We start from the raw sequence: 17,812 nt of genomic DNA on the forward strand, positions 1-17,812 counted from the left end.
TTCAGTTTGTACCTTTTCACTGAGAGGACATTTCCACGGTGACGTCTTTAAAGTCCAACTGGAAAGAAGTATGAAGAGCTTCCGTGTTGAAGAGGGCCGAAAAGCATAAAGACATTACGTGCGAGGTTTGTGACACCGCTTCAAAACACGCATGGTGCGGCCGCTAAAGGTATCACTTTATTATTAAGTTTTCAGAAATTGATGTCATATTATTTAATCACAGAAAATGTTTTTTCAAGTTCATTCAACACAACACGGAGATATCTATTTAGCATTAACAACCTCGAAAATGTCACGATAACTAGTGTAACGCGTAATATCTTCTGGGTAAGACTTTTCAAAGAAATTCCATAGATTCGCGCCAAAAGTGTGCAGAAATCTAAGAACAAGATTAACGGAAGCAGAAATGACGTCACAATTGACGTCAAAATTTTCAATGGGATTAGTAATCGGCATATTAACTAAAATCTTCTCCAAATCGCTTTGAACAGAATGTAACGCTTACCGAGCAGAAAACTCGGTGTGAATCTATCATGTTGACAGGAGGATAGTATCAGATATTTGTGATACATAAAATTATGTTTGTAATGTGTCTTTGTCGAAATTATCATATATACAGAAAGTCATCTATCTGAAAGAAAGTTTTCTTGTAAAACAGGCAAAACTAAAAATCCGAAAGTGGTCCTGTAGTTGTTTTTGACGTACATTTTGCATCAATTGAAACTTTGATGACGTATAATATTGAATTACGAAACATGAACTAAAATAATATTGTCCTAATAAGAATGTGCAGTTATTCTACTTATTATCAAAACTTATAATCGCTCCATTTTTTGCCGCTTCCATGCGCTATATCAATATATGAGAAGATTTTGTTTTAATCAGTTTGCTAAGAACAATGTGCGCGATAAAATTGAATAACCGGAACCGTGACGGCCCGTTTACGTGTGGAATATTAGTCATTATAAATGTATTTCCGGTGATCTTCACAGTGACATCAACATAGCCATTTCCCTACAAAGGTATGGTAGTTCTGTTTGTTATTAAAAACGAAAAACGCTTTCAAACAAAATAGACGATGTCATTAGAATTGTCTAATACTGTTGTCATTTTATCAGAAGTCTTCTTTCTTGTTGTGTCCTATGGTAAAAGAGTGCATGCACTTGCTGCTTTTTCGTCTGCAACGTCTGGTATTTTTGTTTTATAAAACAATTTGATGATACATTTAGAGTAACATATAAAGAAATTAGTTTGAGGATATGCCAAATGAAGTACTTTTTATAATAATGAGATTTTGCCGTTTGTGTATCGGGAAGTAGTCCGAGTTTCCTCTGGCCCTAACACCAGCCTTAGAGTTATACATTTTGACATAGGCCTATAGCGATATGAAAACGTGAAATTCTTCGACATCGATTGGTATTGGAGAGTTATGAGGTGCTGACAACAAAAATCTACTATGACCCAACACATATAAGACTTTTGTCAGAAAGTGTTTTTCTATCGGATATGATTTTGCCGACTGCGACACGGCGCCTGTCAAAAGTATCTTGCCGTGTAAACCTCTAACACTAGTTGAGTAGGGGTGACTAATCAAAAATCCATACTGATCCGGACCAAAAAACGGAATATAATATAATATTATTCTTACTCAGAAGATATCCGGACCGCATCTTTTTGTTGATAAGTCACTCCCCGATACCAAATTGTGTTAGGAGAATTCCACATTTTCATAAAGCAGTGCACTCTGGCCCAACACAAGACATCTATATGTCAAAATGTCCAAGTCTGGTGTTAGGGCTAGAGGAAACTTGGGCTTATCAGGAAGGAACATGTAACAGGAACGAAAAAATGTACGGCTAGATTGGGATTGGAACCCGGGACCCTCCAAACTCTAGACGGTCACTCTACCAATTAGCAATCTGGTCCAGCTTCGCTACATTCGCCCATCCTTTTAATTTTTTTAAGTCTTCGCCCTCGAAGCACAACTACTTCCAACCCAGGTTCGCGTATCCCCTTGCCAAGCATACATCAAATGCTTGAAACAAGGGTTGGTCACAGACACCACTGTAACAGGAGCTGGGGAAATGCATGGCCAGACCGGGGTTAGAACTTGGGACCCTCCGTACTATAGACGGATGGTCTACCAATTGAACTATCTGGTCGCCAACGATCGACCAAATCCAGTTCCGCTACAAATGTACATGTTAACAATCTTGTTTATATTCCAGGTGTAGCGTGAACGTGTTACCATGAGGTGTGTACTGTTGTCCAGCAGACTTGGCTGGATGACACGGTCATGTCTTTTCTACCGTTCAAACCCAATCAGACGTACACAGGCAGCATATGCAACTAGATTTAAACGGTAAGGTATGATCAGGGAATTACATGCTCTACTACCTCTATGTAACAGGCTGCTGTCCGCTGGATATGATTGTGCTAACTGTTACATGGCACATGTTAAAAGTATCCTGCTTTGTTAAAATAGGTTTATACAAAGGTCAAGTATGAGAATACCTCAGATGAGGACTTATTTAAGGGGCCCAAGATAAGACTTGGTAATAACCAAAACAAGGACGTAAAATTAAAGTTATGTTAATGTTAAAGTTAGTTTCCAATGTACAAGAGCCGATAGAGCTCCTCTACACTGGACTCAAGCATTAAATAATTGTAAAATATAAATTCAATGTTCATTGTGGATTACATTTGCCCCATGGTTATAATAAAGTTTTTCATCTGCCAAAGGTTATCTATTTTGTTGATATTTGGAGCGGATACAACGTTCTCCGGAATATTGTTCCAGGTTTTGACTGTAGGAAATGTGAAATAGTTTCTCCTCAGGGATGTTGTTAAATGACATGGGAAGGTTTTTTTGGCGAGTTTCCTCTTGTACTGTAAAGCCCCATCGATCAAATCAGCAAGGTAACTGTTACCATTTGTGAGTTAACCAGAGAGCCAAAGGGCATTTACTCATTTGTTTTCCTCTAGTGGTAGAGTGTGGGACTATAAGATTAATAGTCAACCACGGAGCCAAGGGCATTAACTTTAACTCGTTTGTTTTCCTCTAGTGGTAGAGTGTTAGAATATAAGATTAATGGTAGAGTGTGAGACTATAAGATTAATAGTCAACCACGGAGCCAAAGGGGCATTTACTCGTTTGTTTTCCTCTAGTGGTAGAGTATGAGGCTATAAGATTAATAGTCAACCACGGAGCCAAAGGGGCATTTACTCGTTTGTTTTCCTCTAGTGGTAGAGTGTGAGGCTATAAGATTAATAGTCAACCACGGAGCCAAAGGGCATTTACTCTTTTGTTTTCCTCTAGTGGTAGAGTGTGAGACTATAAGATTAATAGTCAACCACGGAGCCAAAGGGGCATTTACTCTTTTGTTTTCCTCTAGTGGTAGAGTGTGGGACTATAAGATTAATAGTCAACCACGGAGCCAAAGGGCATTTACTCTTTTGTTTTCCTCTAGTGGTAGAGTGTGGGACTATAAGATTAATGGTAGAGTGTGAGACTATAAGATTAATGGTAGAGTGTTAGACTATAAGATTAATAGTCAACCAAGGAGCCAAAGGGCATTTACTCTTTTTTTTCCCTCTAGTTGTAGAGTGTTGGACTATAAGAATAATGGTCAACCACGGAGCCAAAGGGCATTTACTCGTTTGTTCTCTCTAGTGGTAGAGTGTGAGACTATAAGATTAATGGTAGAGTGTGAGACTATAATATTAATAGTAGAGTGTGAGACTATAATATTAATGGTAGAGTGTGATACTATAAGATTAATGGTAGAGTGTGAGACTATAAGATTAATGGTCAATCATGGAGCCAAAGGGCATTTTACTCTTTTTGTTTTCCTCTAGTAGTAGCGTGTGAGACTATAATAGTCAACCATCTGGGTAAAAGTGGCATTCATGTCTTACAGACATTTTCTAGTTAATACTACAATTTGTCCCGGGGTTGAAGATTATACTCAGTTTGGTATTTCTCTGGTGGTAAAGTGTGAGATTATAATAATAAACTTTTACTTACAACTTACTCGGCTGTTGGTTAGGGGACATTTGGTATCCTGATACTGTATTGAGGTAATTATTTTTTTGAATTGATCTTCATTTGTATATGAACTGAAGCATATTTTAATGAAGCTAAGAGGCAATAATAAATGAATAGAAGGAAATGATATTTCAAGACTTTTCTATTAAATCTATAATATTAATTCTATGGAATGTTTTGTTTCAGGCACCAGGTTGTGACTATTTCACACTATGATACTCTGGAAGTTAGCCACGACGCTTCACCAAAGGAAATCAAGGATGCCTTCATCACTTTGTCAAAAAGGGTACATTGCACATTGTAATATTTCTTGGTCAATACATGCATGAGATTTTGACAGCAGATGTTACTGCTGAAATCACTTTTACCAAAGGCCCAAACATAGATGTAAGGACATCACTGGTGTTAATGTAAAGTTATACCATACAAGGGATTCCCTTCTTATATAGATGATACTCAGATTTTGAACCATTCCCAAAATTCGATTAAAAAAAGTAGAAAATGAATTTTTAATAGAATACACACATGTAATTAAATCTTTAACCGGGGACCTTCCAAACTCTAGACAGACGCTCTACTAACAGAGCTATCTGGTTGCTGACGATCGACTCAGTCCATATCCGCTATATTCCTCCATCCTTTTTCTTAGTCTTCTCTCCTAATACGACACAACAATTTACAACCCAGGTTCGGGTATCCCCTTGCCAAGCATACACCAAATGCTTGAAAAAAAGGGTTGGTCACAGGCACCACTGTAACAGGAGAGGAAAAATGCATGGCCAGATCGGGGTTCAAACCCAGGACCCTATGAACTCGTAGAAGGATGCTCTACCAACTGAGCTATCTGGTCGCTGACGATCAACCCAGTCCAGTTCCACTACATTTGTATAGATATTGCTTATTTTCGTGCAGCAATTGGTAAAATTATTGATTTTCCTTGTTACCTGGTACAATAGTACTGTTAAGTTGAATGAAAGGATGACGCAGATTTCTTGGATCACCTGGTCGTTTATTTCCACAATATGTTGAACATTAATAAAAACCCTACAAAGACACAATACAATTGATTACATAATGAAACACAGCACTTACATTTAAGTCCTAACATGATGTATATTCAGTGAATAGATATTTAATACCTTCACACACAATAAATTATTCAAAATAGGAATATGACTCAAACTTAACAATGACTGACTTCAAAATAATCAATAGTAGAAATTACTTATACAAACTACTTATACAGATATTGGATACAATTAACCTTATCAATTAGTAATTGTCTACATTATCATATATATATATATATATATATATATATAAATACCTACCCCAACTATAGGTCGGGGGTTTACATGGACAGAATATCTGTATCTGTTCTATATAGGAAACTCTAATCTCTGTAAAAGATGCCTGTAAATTACAGTTTACATGTTAAAGGGACATCACAGTGAAGCCTATTTCTTTCCTTTTTTTCCCTTCAAATACTGCATAAATATATCAAGTAAGACTCCTTATGTAAAACAACGGTTGGATTTGGCTGATATGTATTCATAAAATGAATATTTTGAGATGATCGTCAGGTTTTCTACCTGTCTGACCCACCATTTGCTGTGGAATTTCTCCCTACTAATGCATGCGCATAGCACGCCATTTCATTGTAAACAAAATGACTGGCAGTGGAAAGTGTTACCGAGGAGAAAACTGTTACCACGCCAGCTACGAAGCGGAAAGTTGTCAAATGGTCCAAATATAACGCAAGGATTACGTTACGGAGGCATTATTGCAGGTGGGAAGTATCAAAAAGAGAAAATAACTCCCATTACTGTTAGCAAGGTGCATGTGTTCTTCCAGGTAGCCGGTCAATGTTAAACAAAGCTTTCTATGCTATAACTTATAAATATTATTCAATTATAGCCTTTGGCTGAGGTCTATACCTGGATTTATCTACCCGAGCAAAGATATATTGACCGAGGACACAGTCCGAGGTCAATATATCTTTTCCCGGGTCGATAAATCCAGGTATCAACCGAAATTAAAGGCTATAGTTGTTTTATTATTTTCAAAACAGTGATGTAAGCAATCTGGAAAAAAAACACACAAAAAATTTATTCAGAAGCGGGACGGTGCTTTGTTTGAAGACACGCCATAATTCTTTTTTTAGAAACACCCAGTTCTTCAACAAAAATCACATGCTCCAAGTCAATATTGATTTTTATCGGTGGACACGAGATGCACTCCTGGCCAATCACTTGTTGGGAATAATATGAAAAAATAATAATTAAAAATATTGACCTGGCTAGTATCTTTGTCTAAGTTGGAGCACAGATGAAGTTATTTTGTTTTGTAAATGGACATATATCGGAAAGAGTTTACTTTGCGTTTCTATAACAGTAGTTCATGCGAAAGTTTGATATTGCTATGGGGCCCTCCAAGGGATAACTGTTGTGATGTTGTAATCTCCTCCGTTGGTACTCGGGGTCACATGAGATGCGTGCACTATTAGATTTACATCATTTATAATATTCCCGGGTCCAGTGAAATGGTATGATTTAATTATATTGCTGAAGGAAACAATTTTTTTATTCACATGCAAGATTTAAATATATATCAAAATAGGATTGCGTAACAAAAATACTTTTTAAAATCGTAATGTTTCAACAGTTCATGTTTTCACATGATGTTGGCTTAGAATTTACGATCATGCAATAACTTTTGTCTATAAATAATAAATTTTCAACTTCATATAGAATCGGTATACGCATTGAAAAGGGGGAAAGATCATTTGTTTACGTTGTAAAAATGGCGCTACGGCCGATAACTACGTCTTCCGTTTCGAACAAAAGGAAATGATTAAAGAAAACTTGTCTCAACATAAAAGAGGGTCCATTTCCAAGTATGCTTTAATCTCTTGAAGTATTGAAAACATATAATTATCAAGTATCTCAACACGTTCCATATCTGACACATATTCTACATGTACACATGAATATATATAATGCAATTGTCCAGAAAAAAGCAGCGAAAGACATTGAGTTGTAATAAAAAAATAATCACAAACATTTCTCTTTTTGTGTCGCCTGCAATTTGTCTGCGTCGTAGGTTGCATTGTCCGAAACAAGGTTTCCGTGCGATAACTTGAGTTCCCTTTGGTTGATCGAACTCAAACTTGGAACACATGTTGCATTCAAATATAGCATGGAAGTTTATCAGCATTTTAGAAGTTTACCTGCATTTTGGTGGAGTTATGCCCCTTTTATTGCCAAATAAGGGAATTGTGCAGTAAATGCAAGATCATTTTTATTTTTTAATCAATTCCTTTCAAATTTGGTATGGTAATGCTAGAAGGTTCAACATATATTACAGGTTTTTCTGTCAAATTTCAACTTTTTGTGTTTTGGCATATCTGTTTACGTGATAGCTCAAGCCAAAACACTTTTCCTACTAAAGCGCTGAGCAGGCGACACATCCACTCCCGAAGAATTCTTGTTTATGCTTGTCAATGCATATATATATACTCTATAAAAACATTGAAAGAGGATATTTGTCTTGTGAATATTCATTTTTTACAGAAGGGTTTGTCCCATGGTTGAGGGAAGGTGTTTTGCCCCGTACTTAATTGTACTGGTCACATTTCGGTAATAGATATTTCCTGGTGTCTATAAATAATGCTGAGATGCCAACAAATATTTCTTCATTTAAATTTTGAATATTGGCATGTGTGCAATTAACTTCTGATGATGAATAATTACTGCTGAGGGGATTCAATAAGTTTCAACACGGACTTGGAAATAATATTCCATGGTTTCATAGTGTGGTAAGAAGTTGCAGTTGCCTGACGGCCCCTCTCTGGGGGTCCCTTTGGAAACTTTGCATCTCGGTCAGACCACCTGTGGTTACTGCCTCGTTTCAAAACGTCACGTGACATTATTGGCGCTATTTTTAACAGGGCTTTCCCGAACAATTCAAGTGGTCAAACTGGACATTTGGAACGGACTATGAATATTGGGATAGTAAGGTAACATTAGTGGAAGTGTATACACCACGTACATTCATTATAAAAAGATATGGCTCTTCACGTGATGTCCCTTTACTACAAACATATACATTACTTTTAAAAAGAAAGAGCTATCTATGCATTGATTGAATACACAGGTACTTTAGATGATGATTCTGCTAGTTTTATAAAAAGTACAATTTCACACATGCTAGTTTATCCAAATTCACATTAATATAATAATTTAACATAAACCAATTACAAAATAAGACTTTGTCACATCTATGTATCGTACCTACCAGATCTGGAAAAAGTCTTAAAGACTGAAACTCCTGGATATAAAATACATCCACCCTTTAGCTCTGTATATGAATGAATGCTGAAAACTGTGCCAAAACATGTAACAAAGAAACCTTGACTGACCACTGACACAAGGTAACAACTAAATTTAGAACAATCACCTTATATGGACAGGACAAGGTAAAACAAGTGACATGTGACAACAGACTCGCGTGTACAACAACAACACAGGTAAACGGCACAGTGATCGCACACAGCACCTGTATACGCATGTATACAATTATTTTAATTGATAAACATTTTATCACAGCCTATAATAAAACATATTTGCACATTGTTACAATAAGACAACTCTCATGACTGCTTCGTTTCCTTAACTGAGAGACATAAGTAACAAAAGCAGTTTGGAGAGGGCTGATTTTTTATTAGATTGTACCTGGTATAGGTTTGTATGTGAAATAAAAAGAAATAAAGAGCAGTTAAAAAAATGCTCTGACATGCAATATTTTGTTTCTGCATTCAAGGTTAATACTTGGGACCATGCCTATACATGGAATAAAGTAAAGGACGTTGCAGCTAGTATACATGTCTGAAAAATGGGAATATTAACACAGCATACATATTTACTGGTTGTTAGTTCTTTATGTATCTCTTCCCACTTTTATGTCCAAAATAGTTTTAATTTCATATATAAATGACATTATGTAGATCGCATCTGCTCCCGAGAACACTCAATTACAAATTCAAATTCCTTGAGAACTTTTATAACTACCTGGTATTCTGCTGGTGTTGTTTTAGATTTAAAATTAATTTGAGTTATTTCCCTTTGCCTTTTCCCTGACCGTTCAATGCTGTTGATTTCAGTATCATCCAGATGTCAACACCGGAGATCCGACAGCCACTGCGAGAATAACTGCTATCAACGAAGCCTACTCTTGTTTAAGTGATGAAAATCTCCGCGAAATATACAACCAGGTCACCTTCGAGTCTGTGTTTGAGGAAGATGATTATTATGTGCCTGAAAGATACGAAAATGAGAGAGATGAAGATTATAATTTGAGGTTTAAACAGGAGCATGCTGTAGCCTGGTATGTTTGGAAAGTTACAATAAACGAACTTGTTTTAGCTATTTTTATACACATGTATAAGCAGTTTTCTTGCTGATTTTAAAGGGCTAAATTATGATGGTCTACATTACCTATAGTTGAATCTGGACTCGATTGGAAAAATGTCATAGACAATTTTGCCTGTGAAGTTATCCTATAGCCCAATGTTTTTTGATTGACTATGGCCATGGGTCTACCGTAAGTTCAAACACTGCTCAATGTTTAATTTATTTTGACTACAAATAGACATATTTACCCTTGTGATCTTGTTTTTGTTTACAGGTATTTACACACGTTGAGGGAAAGGACGCCAAATGTAGCACATGCAAGGAGAATGTTTATTAAAGATATGAAGATTCTAGTTGCCATTATGATTGCTCTCCATGTGCTAGTTCTGTAAGTATGTTTTGACATGATGGAATAGTAGCATGCCTGGATGGGGCAGTGTCAATCGCACCATACTGGCCATGGGTCATTTTTTTTCTCTGGACACTCCAATTTTCCTCCACCACCAAAAACTGCCATGTTGTTAAATGGCCATAGTTATTAATGAGAAGTAGAACACAAGGAAGTACAACACCAACATACCAGACCTAGTATACGTATGGTGAATGTTCTACAGGGGTTAACTGTTTTATAGAGTAATTTTGTTAAACACAGGGGACACAGAGGCATAGAATAGGGGAAATCCATTCAATTTCCAATTTAAAGTGAAACAACAAAAAGTTTTTGTCTCGCCGCCACAAACAGCGAGACTAAGGCAACAGCGGCATCAACATTAAGTTTTTGCGTTTAAGTTAGTTTCACTGCAAGTATAAGTGCTAGACCAACCAAACTTGGACGATAGATTTATCTTAGGTAGTACATCTCAACCCATGCATCAAATGCTGGATGCTGTCTACCTTTCATGGTCTATTCACTTTGCCAACATTAAGTGTTTGCCTTTAAGTTAGTTTCTATGATATGTGCATTGATGGTCAAAGCGGGGCACAGGCAAACATATCAATCCAAATGGCTTGTTATATAGGGTAGATATATACTTCATGTACTCATATTTTGCTATAGATCATCTATATTTTGAAAAAAGAAAAAAATGTTAGAAAGGATATTGTATTTTCCTTCTGTATTGTTTTGGGCGAATATGTTAGCCTTCCAATTCGTCCTGTGTAGGTGTGTTCAGTCAACCATAAAAGTGCGTGCACGCTTTTCCACGTGTACACCCCTTTCAACAGTTAAGTTAGTCTAGGTAAGGCGTTGTTCAAAATGTTAAGGAAATCAATTTGATGATTATTCTTTGTGTGTTTTTGTTTTAATATGGCACAAAGACGAACGAGACAACGGTTCAATGACGATGAAATGATTAGGTGCATCGGAATGCTGCAAGCTAGCATGTCTCAACGTCGGGTTGCAGCAGACATAGGGGTGTCTCAAAGTGTGGTGGCAAGAATGTGGAATTGTTTCCAAACTAACGGAAACCTTTCCAGACGTCATGCTGGAGGTCGTTTAAGGGCTTCAGGTTCCAGACTGCCACAGCTTTACGAAATGACCTCCTAAATGCTTCTGGTACCTGGGTAGCCACTCGGACAGTTAGTAACCGTCTTCAAGATGCTGGTCTAAGGTCACATAGACCAGCAATATTAGTTCCCTTAACTGCCCGCCATGTTAGGGACCGATTAGATTGGGCCCAAGCTAACAGCACTTGGACTCTTCAGGAATGGGAACCGGTTCTTTTTACTGACGAGTCCAGATTCTGTCTCAACTTACCGATAGGTGCGTTAGAGTATGGAGACAACCTGGGGTGAGGTTCCAGACAGGTAACGTTGTGGAACATGACCGATATGGCGGAGGTTCAGTGATGGTGTGGGGAGGCATAAGCTGTCGTGAGAAAACTGACCTCCGTGTCTTCCATAATGGTACCGTCACAGCCCGGATTTACAGCCCGGATCTAAATCCCATTGAGCATGTGTGGGACATGCTGCAGACTGCTCTCTCTGCCAGAAATGTTCTGCCAAGAATGCTCCAGGAGCTTTGGTATCTGAGTGGAACACTATCCCACAAAACCGGATAAGCGATCTCATTAGGGGCAAGCGCAGACGATGTGAAGCTGTAATTGATGCTCATGGGCGTCACACTCGTTACTAAAACAGTTTCTATTTATTTAGGATGAGTTTTGTTCAATTTAAGTTTTTTAGTGAACACCTCGTTGTTACCAATTTTAAGTTAACTCTTTGCCTTTGGCCCATTTTCCGACTGTCATTACGATTTTTGGAATTTTTGCATGCTGATGAATTAAAAGAACAATCAATTTTTCAAAAGTAATCTCAGTATAAACCAAATAAAATATCTATTTTCACATATGCCTAAAAATAAAAGTGATCCTTAGCAAAATGTTAGTAGTATAGGTGAAGATGCCCAAAAATAAAAGTGATCCTTAGCAAAATGTTAGTAGTATAGGTGAAGATGCCCAAAAATAAAAGTGATCCTTAGCAAAATGTTAGTAGTATAGGTGAAGATGCCCAAAAATAAAAGTGATCCTTAGCGAAATGTGAGTAGTATAGGTGAAGAGCCTTTAAAGATGAATAAGTATCGACACTGGTTGCAAAATATCCTACAAACAAGGAGAAATATGCGTTTATAAGAGGTGGTGACCTGGATTTAAACCTACTTGCTCCAACAGCTGCCATCTTTGAAACCGTCTCAACATTTTTAATGCACAGACGTTATGTGTAGTAGGGGTTGAACAGTTTTAAGGTCAAGGTTATTTTTACTTGATATATACCATGTAGTGTATGGTCAGGTAAATGGCTTGGCCCTTGCTGACCTGTCCGAGTTCTAGATTACACTGAACTTTGATCTGTACCAGGATATCTTTTGTTTAAACATGTCTGTGTCGCTGAGTATTGATGTCTTGTGTGGCAATACAAAAGTCTTGGAATACAAAAGCCTTATCTTTCTGAAATTTGACATGGTAATACACTGGTATTAAGATGTGGAATAGAGTTTTTAAATAATTTCAAGATCAAGGTTCATGATACAATTAATAGACATTTGGGGCATACTTGCTGACCTGTCTGTGTTCTAGATTATGCTGAAATTTTATCTGTCAATGAGTATTGATGTTTGTGTGGTTTTACAAAAGTCTTTCATATTTTATTTTTCAGTGTATCCTTCAATGATGACGACAAGAAATTACAACAAAAGTCCTATAAAAATTCATACGACGATTTTTTAATGGGTTATTCTGCAGAGTAAGTACAGTAAAACCCTACTAACTCAAACTTTTAGGATCTGGGAATACATGGTATTCATGGAATCCGTGGTTAGTTTGACATATTTGACCAGGTAGGAGAGCAGGCAGCTTGACCCGCACTCATATCGCAAATAGTAGATGATAGAAACCAAAAATATGTTTAATAAAGATGACAACATTTAATAATATGTTAAACTGCTCAACAATGAAAACAAACAGCCATCAGTATTAAGAATAGAATTAAAATAAAGAAACGATATATGTAAACCTATCATTTGGACATAGTCTGGCACATTGTATTCAACTACGTTAATTCTAGGGAATATAAAAAGAGAAGAACTGTTGGATCTTTCTAAAATGAAGAAATGTTGAAGACATGTTATTATATTGTTGATTTATAACAATATTAATATTAACAATGTCTTTAGGTTAGACTTTCTTTAAAAATCCGCTGTATTATTTCTGCTTCATATTGCGATGTCAAAATATGGTTTTACAAACCTAGTAAATTAACACTTCCTGTGAGATACACAGGTTTGACTACGGAGTCAATGAACAAATAGGATAAATACCAAGGACATTTATAGTGAGGGATAAATCAGTTTGAGTAACACAAGGCAGTTCAAGTAATTCCAGGTTTCTTTACAAAGTACAAAAAAGAACCTGATCAAGACCAAGCGAAATATTTGACGAATGAACAGTGCTCAAGTAACAAGTTCATGAAGTAGGGTTTCAATGTACATGAATATACACAAAAATATATACATTTTGTATCCTCAAAAGCAGTTCCCCTCTCTTTCAAGGTGGTAGTTCTCTTTCCAGTGTGGGCTAGACATGTATCTGTCAAAATGTCTAAGTCTGGTGTCAGGGCCAGAGAAAACCTGGACTACTCAACCTGTATCAAAATATTTCCTCTTTATAACAATTAATCTGATGGCATTAGATCTTTATTTCAGTATGCCCCACCATTTAATGGGTTAGTGTTACCCCTGTCCAGACGGCCCTGACCTGTTGTGTCCCGTCCTGTCGTGTACCGACTGTCCCCCTCAGTGTTACCCCTGTCCAGACGGCACTGTCCAGTCGGGCCTGTCCTGTTGTGTACTGTCTGTCCCCCTCAGTGTTACCCCTGTCCAGTCGGCACTGTCCAGTCGGCCCTGTCCTGTTGTGTACTGTCTGTCCCCCTCTGTGTTATCCCTGTCCAGACGGCCCTGTCCTGTTGTGTCCTGTCCTGTTGTGTCCTGTCCTTTTGTGTACTGTCTGTCCCCCTCAGTGTTACCCCTGTCCAGTCGGCCCTGTCCTGTTGTGTCCCTTCCTGTTGTGTACTGTCTGTCCCCCTCAGTGTTATCCCTGTCCAGATGGCCCTGTCCTGTTGTGTCCCGTCCTGTTGTGTACTGTCTGTCCTCCTCAGTGTTTCCCCTGTCCAGACGGCCCTGTCCTGCTGTGTCCCGTCCTGTTGTGTACTGTCTGTCCTCCTCAGTGTTACCCCTGTCCAGTCGGCCCTGTCCTGTTGTGTACTGTCTGTCCCCCTCAGTGTTACCCCTGTCCAGATAGCCCTGTCCTGTTGTGTCCCGTCCTCTTGTGTACTGTCTGTCCTCCTCAGTGTTACCCCTGTCCAGACGCCCTGTCCTGTTGTGTCCTGTCCTGTTGTGTACTGTCTGTCCCCTCAGTGTTATCACTCTAGTGACATCATTTCTAACCAGAAGTTGATCAAACTTTATACATGTATCACGTATGTGAAAACCTCAAATAAAATAGGTTTTTCAGAGTTCCAATGTCAAGTCAAACTGAACAGTTACTATTTATAGAACTTTATCAAACATTGACACTGATTTCATAGGAATGGGGGAAGTCATGTCTAACTGATATTTTCTTGTGTAAATAGATATTCCCAAATGGTGAAAGACATTTTTCAAAAATTTGAGACGGAGCTTCCACGAGTAAAATAAATTTGAAACTGAATGTTAAATAATTAGGACAAGACCATTCTACTGAAATAAGCTGGGTACATTGTGGGGCCATCTTGTCTGTCTGTTCTTTTGATTGTACATGTTGTTACACTAGTACAAGGTTACAGGAGAGCAATACAGGCCCATTTAACCTACATAATTGTATTAATGTTGCTTTTTTTTTCACTTTCAGTAAAAAGAACAGTCAATTCATCAATGATTACTTTGAAGATAAGTACAAGGAAGAATGAACAACCAAAAAACGTCCCACTCACGATTTCTGTCCTGTGGAATTGTTTTACAAAGGAGTTCAAAGGGGTTTAATACTGATTCCGTTAATCCAAAACTGTAGAACGTCTTTGATGGTTTATCAGAAGTGGTGTCGATGTGTATGTAACAAAGGAATAACGAATAAAGTGCAGCATCAATAAAATTATGGCAAAATGTAACTGCATGAGCAATCTTTGACACCATATTTTCATGACATCATGCTTAACAACATGGCTGAATGCCTGTCGGAAGGAGCTTCTCAACACAAATATACTGTTTTCTGCTGTTATGTGGTAGGTTTTGCTTGCAATAATGTTTCCAATTATAAAGTTATGTAATTAACTTATTGTATGTACCAAGGTTGTATAACATGACCACCGATTCTTCCATCACTAAGCCAGCAGCTGGAAGAGAAAATCTGCGGCTTTAATACAGAAAATACAATTCTGATCATTATATAAAATTAAAACTGTAAATGTGGAAAATTTTGGGATGTGGAAATGTTTGTGTGTTATTCCTGATCTGTAAATTAGCACAGAAATATCCACATGCGAATTATATAGATTACGGATATATAGATTATAAGCATTTCTAAATCATTATCAACACAAAAATGTCCACACTGTCTCTAAAAACTCTTTTATCAACATAAAACATACATGGCTAGCAGCTTGATATTTTTCTTTCACTGTTTTTTGGAGGGATGTTTTTGCTTTTATAGAGGAAAATATTTCCGTGTAGGCATATCAAAAATGAGTATATACATGTATTTCATATCAAATGACTTCTTAACAGATATTTGCACTCTATACAGTCTGCAGAGCTGTAAAAGGCTATTTTGATGACTTGTTATAATTTTTGGCAAGCAGAGAAAAAAATGCCAATTGCATAAAACTAAAATCTGTGGGTCAGTTTTTGTAAGGAGTTTAGATCCATTTAAGTTTCAATCTTAAAGGGGTGAAGTATGTTGTTGGCCGGATTGCAACGCAATCGGGGCTTATAGATTGGCAATTCCTGTTCGTCCATCCGTCTGTCTGTCTGCACTAAGCTTAAGAAGTATGGTTATCCCACATCAACTAAACTTGCATGGCTTACGTATCTAAGGATGCCTATGACATGTAATGCTTCGGATGCTGCTTTTGAGCTACATTTTCCGCTTCAGTGTCCAGGTTAAGAAGATTGGTTTAGGTTTCTTACAGGTAACTACTTGTCCTTCATCAACTATAGGTACTTGCATGCTTTTGTATCTAAGGGTGCTTATCACATGAGATGCTGCCGATACTGGTTCTGACCTACATTTTCCACTTCAGTGACCAGGTTAAGAACTTTGGTTAAGGTCAGTTATTAAGTAACTACTTGTTGTACATCTACTAAACTTGCATGGCTTATGTATCTTAAAGGATGCTTATCACATGTGATGCTTTACATGAAAATGTACTGTAGCAGTCTGGCCATATCACTATTGGCGATTTCTTGTTTTGGGATAAATTGATGTATATCTCAATCGCGGATTGCTGAATCCCAAGATGCTATCAGCCAGGACCAGCTCATCAATGTAGAAAGGAATGAAAGCAACCAGACAGGAACTCCAAACCTTGTTTTGAAATGTGTGTAATAGTAGTGATAGGATAGAACGTAACACACACCCAGCTGGACCATCTTTATAAATTAGAAATCGATGATGTATACAAAAGACTAATTACGCTTTATCCCCCCACTGTTAAAATTACACCCATTCATGCTGTAGTCTTATGTCCCTGACTTGCATTGCCTGTTAAACAGTAAACACAGAAATATATTTTATACGATATGAATGTGTTTTATTTAGTATGGAAGTGTTCGATAACAAATTATAATTCAAACCATGATTATTTTTGATGCATGTACATTGTGTGGTATGTGATATGACTAATTATTGTTAATATTATATATTTGTAAGGTAGTTCAGTATGAAAGATGCAACTGGCGATGTGTCCACTGAATCTGTTAGCTATTATACCTTACAATGTATGATCTTATTTTCCGATTGATCAGAGTGCAAAGCTATTAAATAAAAATTTGATAATAACCTAATTTGACGTTACTTTCATGTATGTATTTTTAACCTTACCTTTCATTCTTTCCAGAAACATTATGTTTATTAAATTGGCCATTGTTCAATAACAGCTACGTTCCTGATACAGTTTAGTAGAAATTTCAATACTCACTTACCAGTCAAAGCATGTGAACATCAGACAAAATTATGTAATTACAAGAAAAAAATAACGTTCCCTTACAGTAACATTCCCTTAATTTTGTTTTGGATATATATGCTGCAAAATTAGGTCAAGACATTTGCATTTACCAGGTAACTCTGTCAGTCAGAGCGATAGTATAACAATCTGGAGCTGCAGTGTTTGAATCCCGGTCTAGCTGCGCAAAATTTCTACCCCAAAAGCACTGTTATTAATTATATTTTGTTTATTTCACATTTACTGTTTGTCATAAAAAAATCCAACAAGGTATGGTTTTCTATTCAGAAGTGATTTATCAAAGCTTTAGTTGTTCCTGAAAAAAACGGGTTTCTAATGCGAAGGTTTAGCTTTTGGTAATGGTATGGGGATCCTTAAGCTTTAAGTTAACCCGTTCACCACTGTAGACCATAATGGATTCATCCAAAAAAATGCATGGAAGAGTCCACTCAAGTTACCTAGGGGTGAAAGGGTTAACAAAATTCAAACGCTACAATCAAAACCCGAAGTTGGAGCAACTGCTTAAACATTTCGTCCATTATTCAAACGATCATTGATTGAATGTTTCAGGAACTAAACACCACTTGGCAATGGGACGTTTGCGAATGTCCAGTTTGATATTAAGCATTTAATTGGCGTTAATGAGCATCCAGCGGTCAGTACA

The 17,812-nt window shown here is 37.2% G+C and overlaps 1 protein-coding gene across 1 annotated transcript; it reads left to right on the forward strand.

Annotated features, from left to right (window-relative positions):
• The first annotated feature begins 949 nt into the window (after positions 1–949).
• On the forward strand, positions 950–16,990 carry LOC110453793 (dnaJ homolog subfamily C member 18-like). Its single transcript, XM_021502953.1, has 7 exons — positions 950–1,022; positions 2,229–2,362; positions 4,235–4,334; positions 9,210–9,433; positions 9,734–9,847; positions 12,613–12,699; positions 14,841–16,990. Exons 2-7 carry the CDS (start codon positions 2,250–2,252, stop codon positions 14,896–14,898), a joined length of 696 nt encoding a protein of 231 aa, XP_021358628.1. The 5' UTR covers positions 950–1,022; positions 2,229–2,249; the 3' UTR covers positions 14,899–16,990.
• Positions 16,991–17,812: the final 822 nt, after the last annotated feature.

The sequence above is a fragment of the Mizuhopecten yessoensis genome, unplaced genomic scaffold (assembly GCF_002113885.1).
Source record: "Mizuhopecten yessoensis strain PY_sf001 unplaced genomic scaffold, ASM211388v2 scaffold7507, whole genome shotgun sequence".
NCBI classification, from domain to species: Eukaryota; Metazoa; Mollusca; class Bivalvia; order Pectinida; family Pectinidae; genus Mizuhopecten; species Mizuhopecten yessoensis.

Bases quoted from the DNA above. Each gene is read 5' to 3' on its own strand.
- LOC110453793 (XM_021502953.1), top strand. From the start codon at position 2,250: ATGAGGTGTGTACTGTTGTCCAGCAGACTTGGCTGGATGACACGGTCA. The intron at 9,434-9,733 runs GTATGTTTGGAA...TTTTGTTTACAG, and splicing joins CAGGAGCATGCTGTAGCCTG to GTATTTACACACGTTGAGGG. The intron at 9,848-12,612 runs GTAAGTATGTTT...TTTATTTTTCAG, and splicing joins GCTCTCCATGTGCTAGTTCT to TGTATCCTTCAATGATGACG.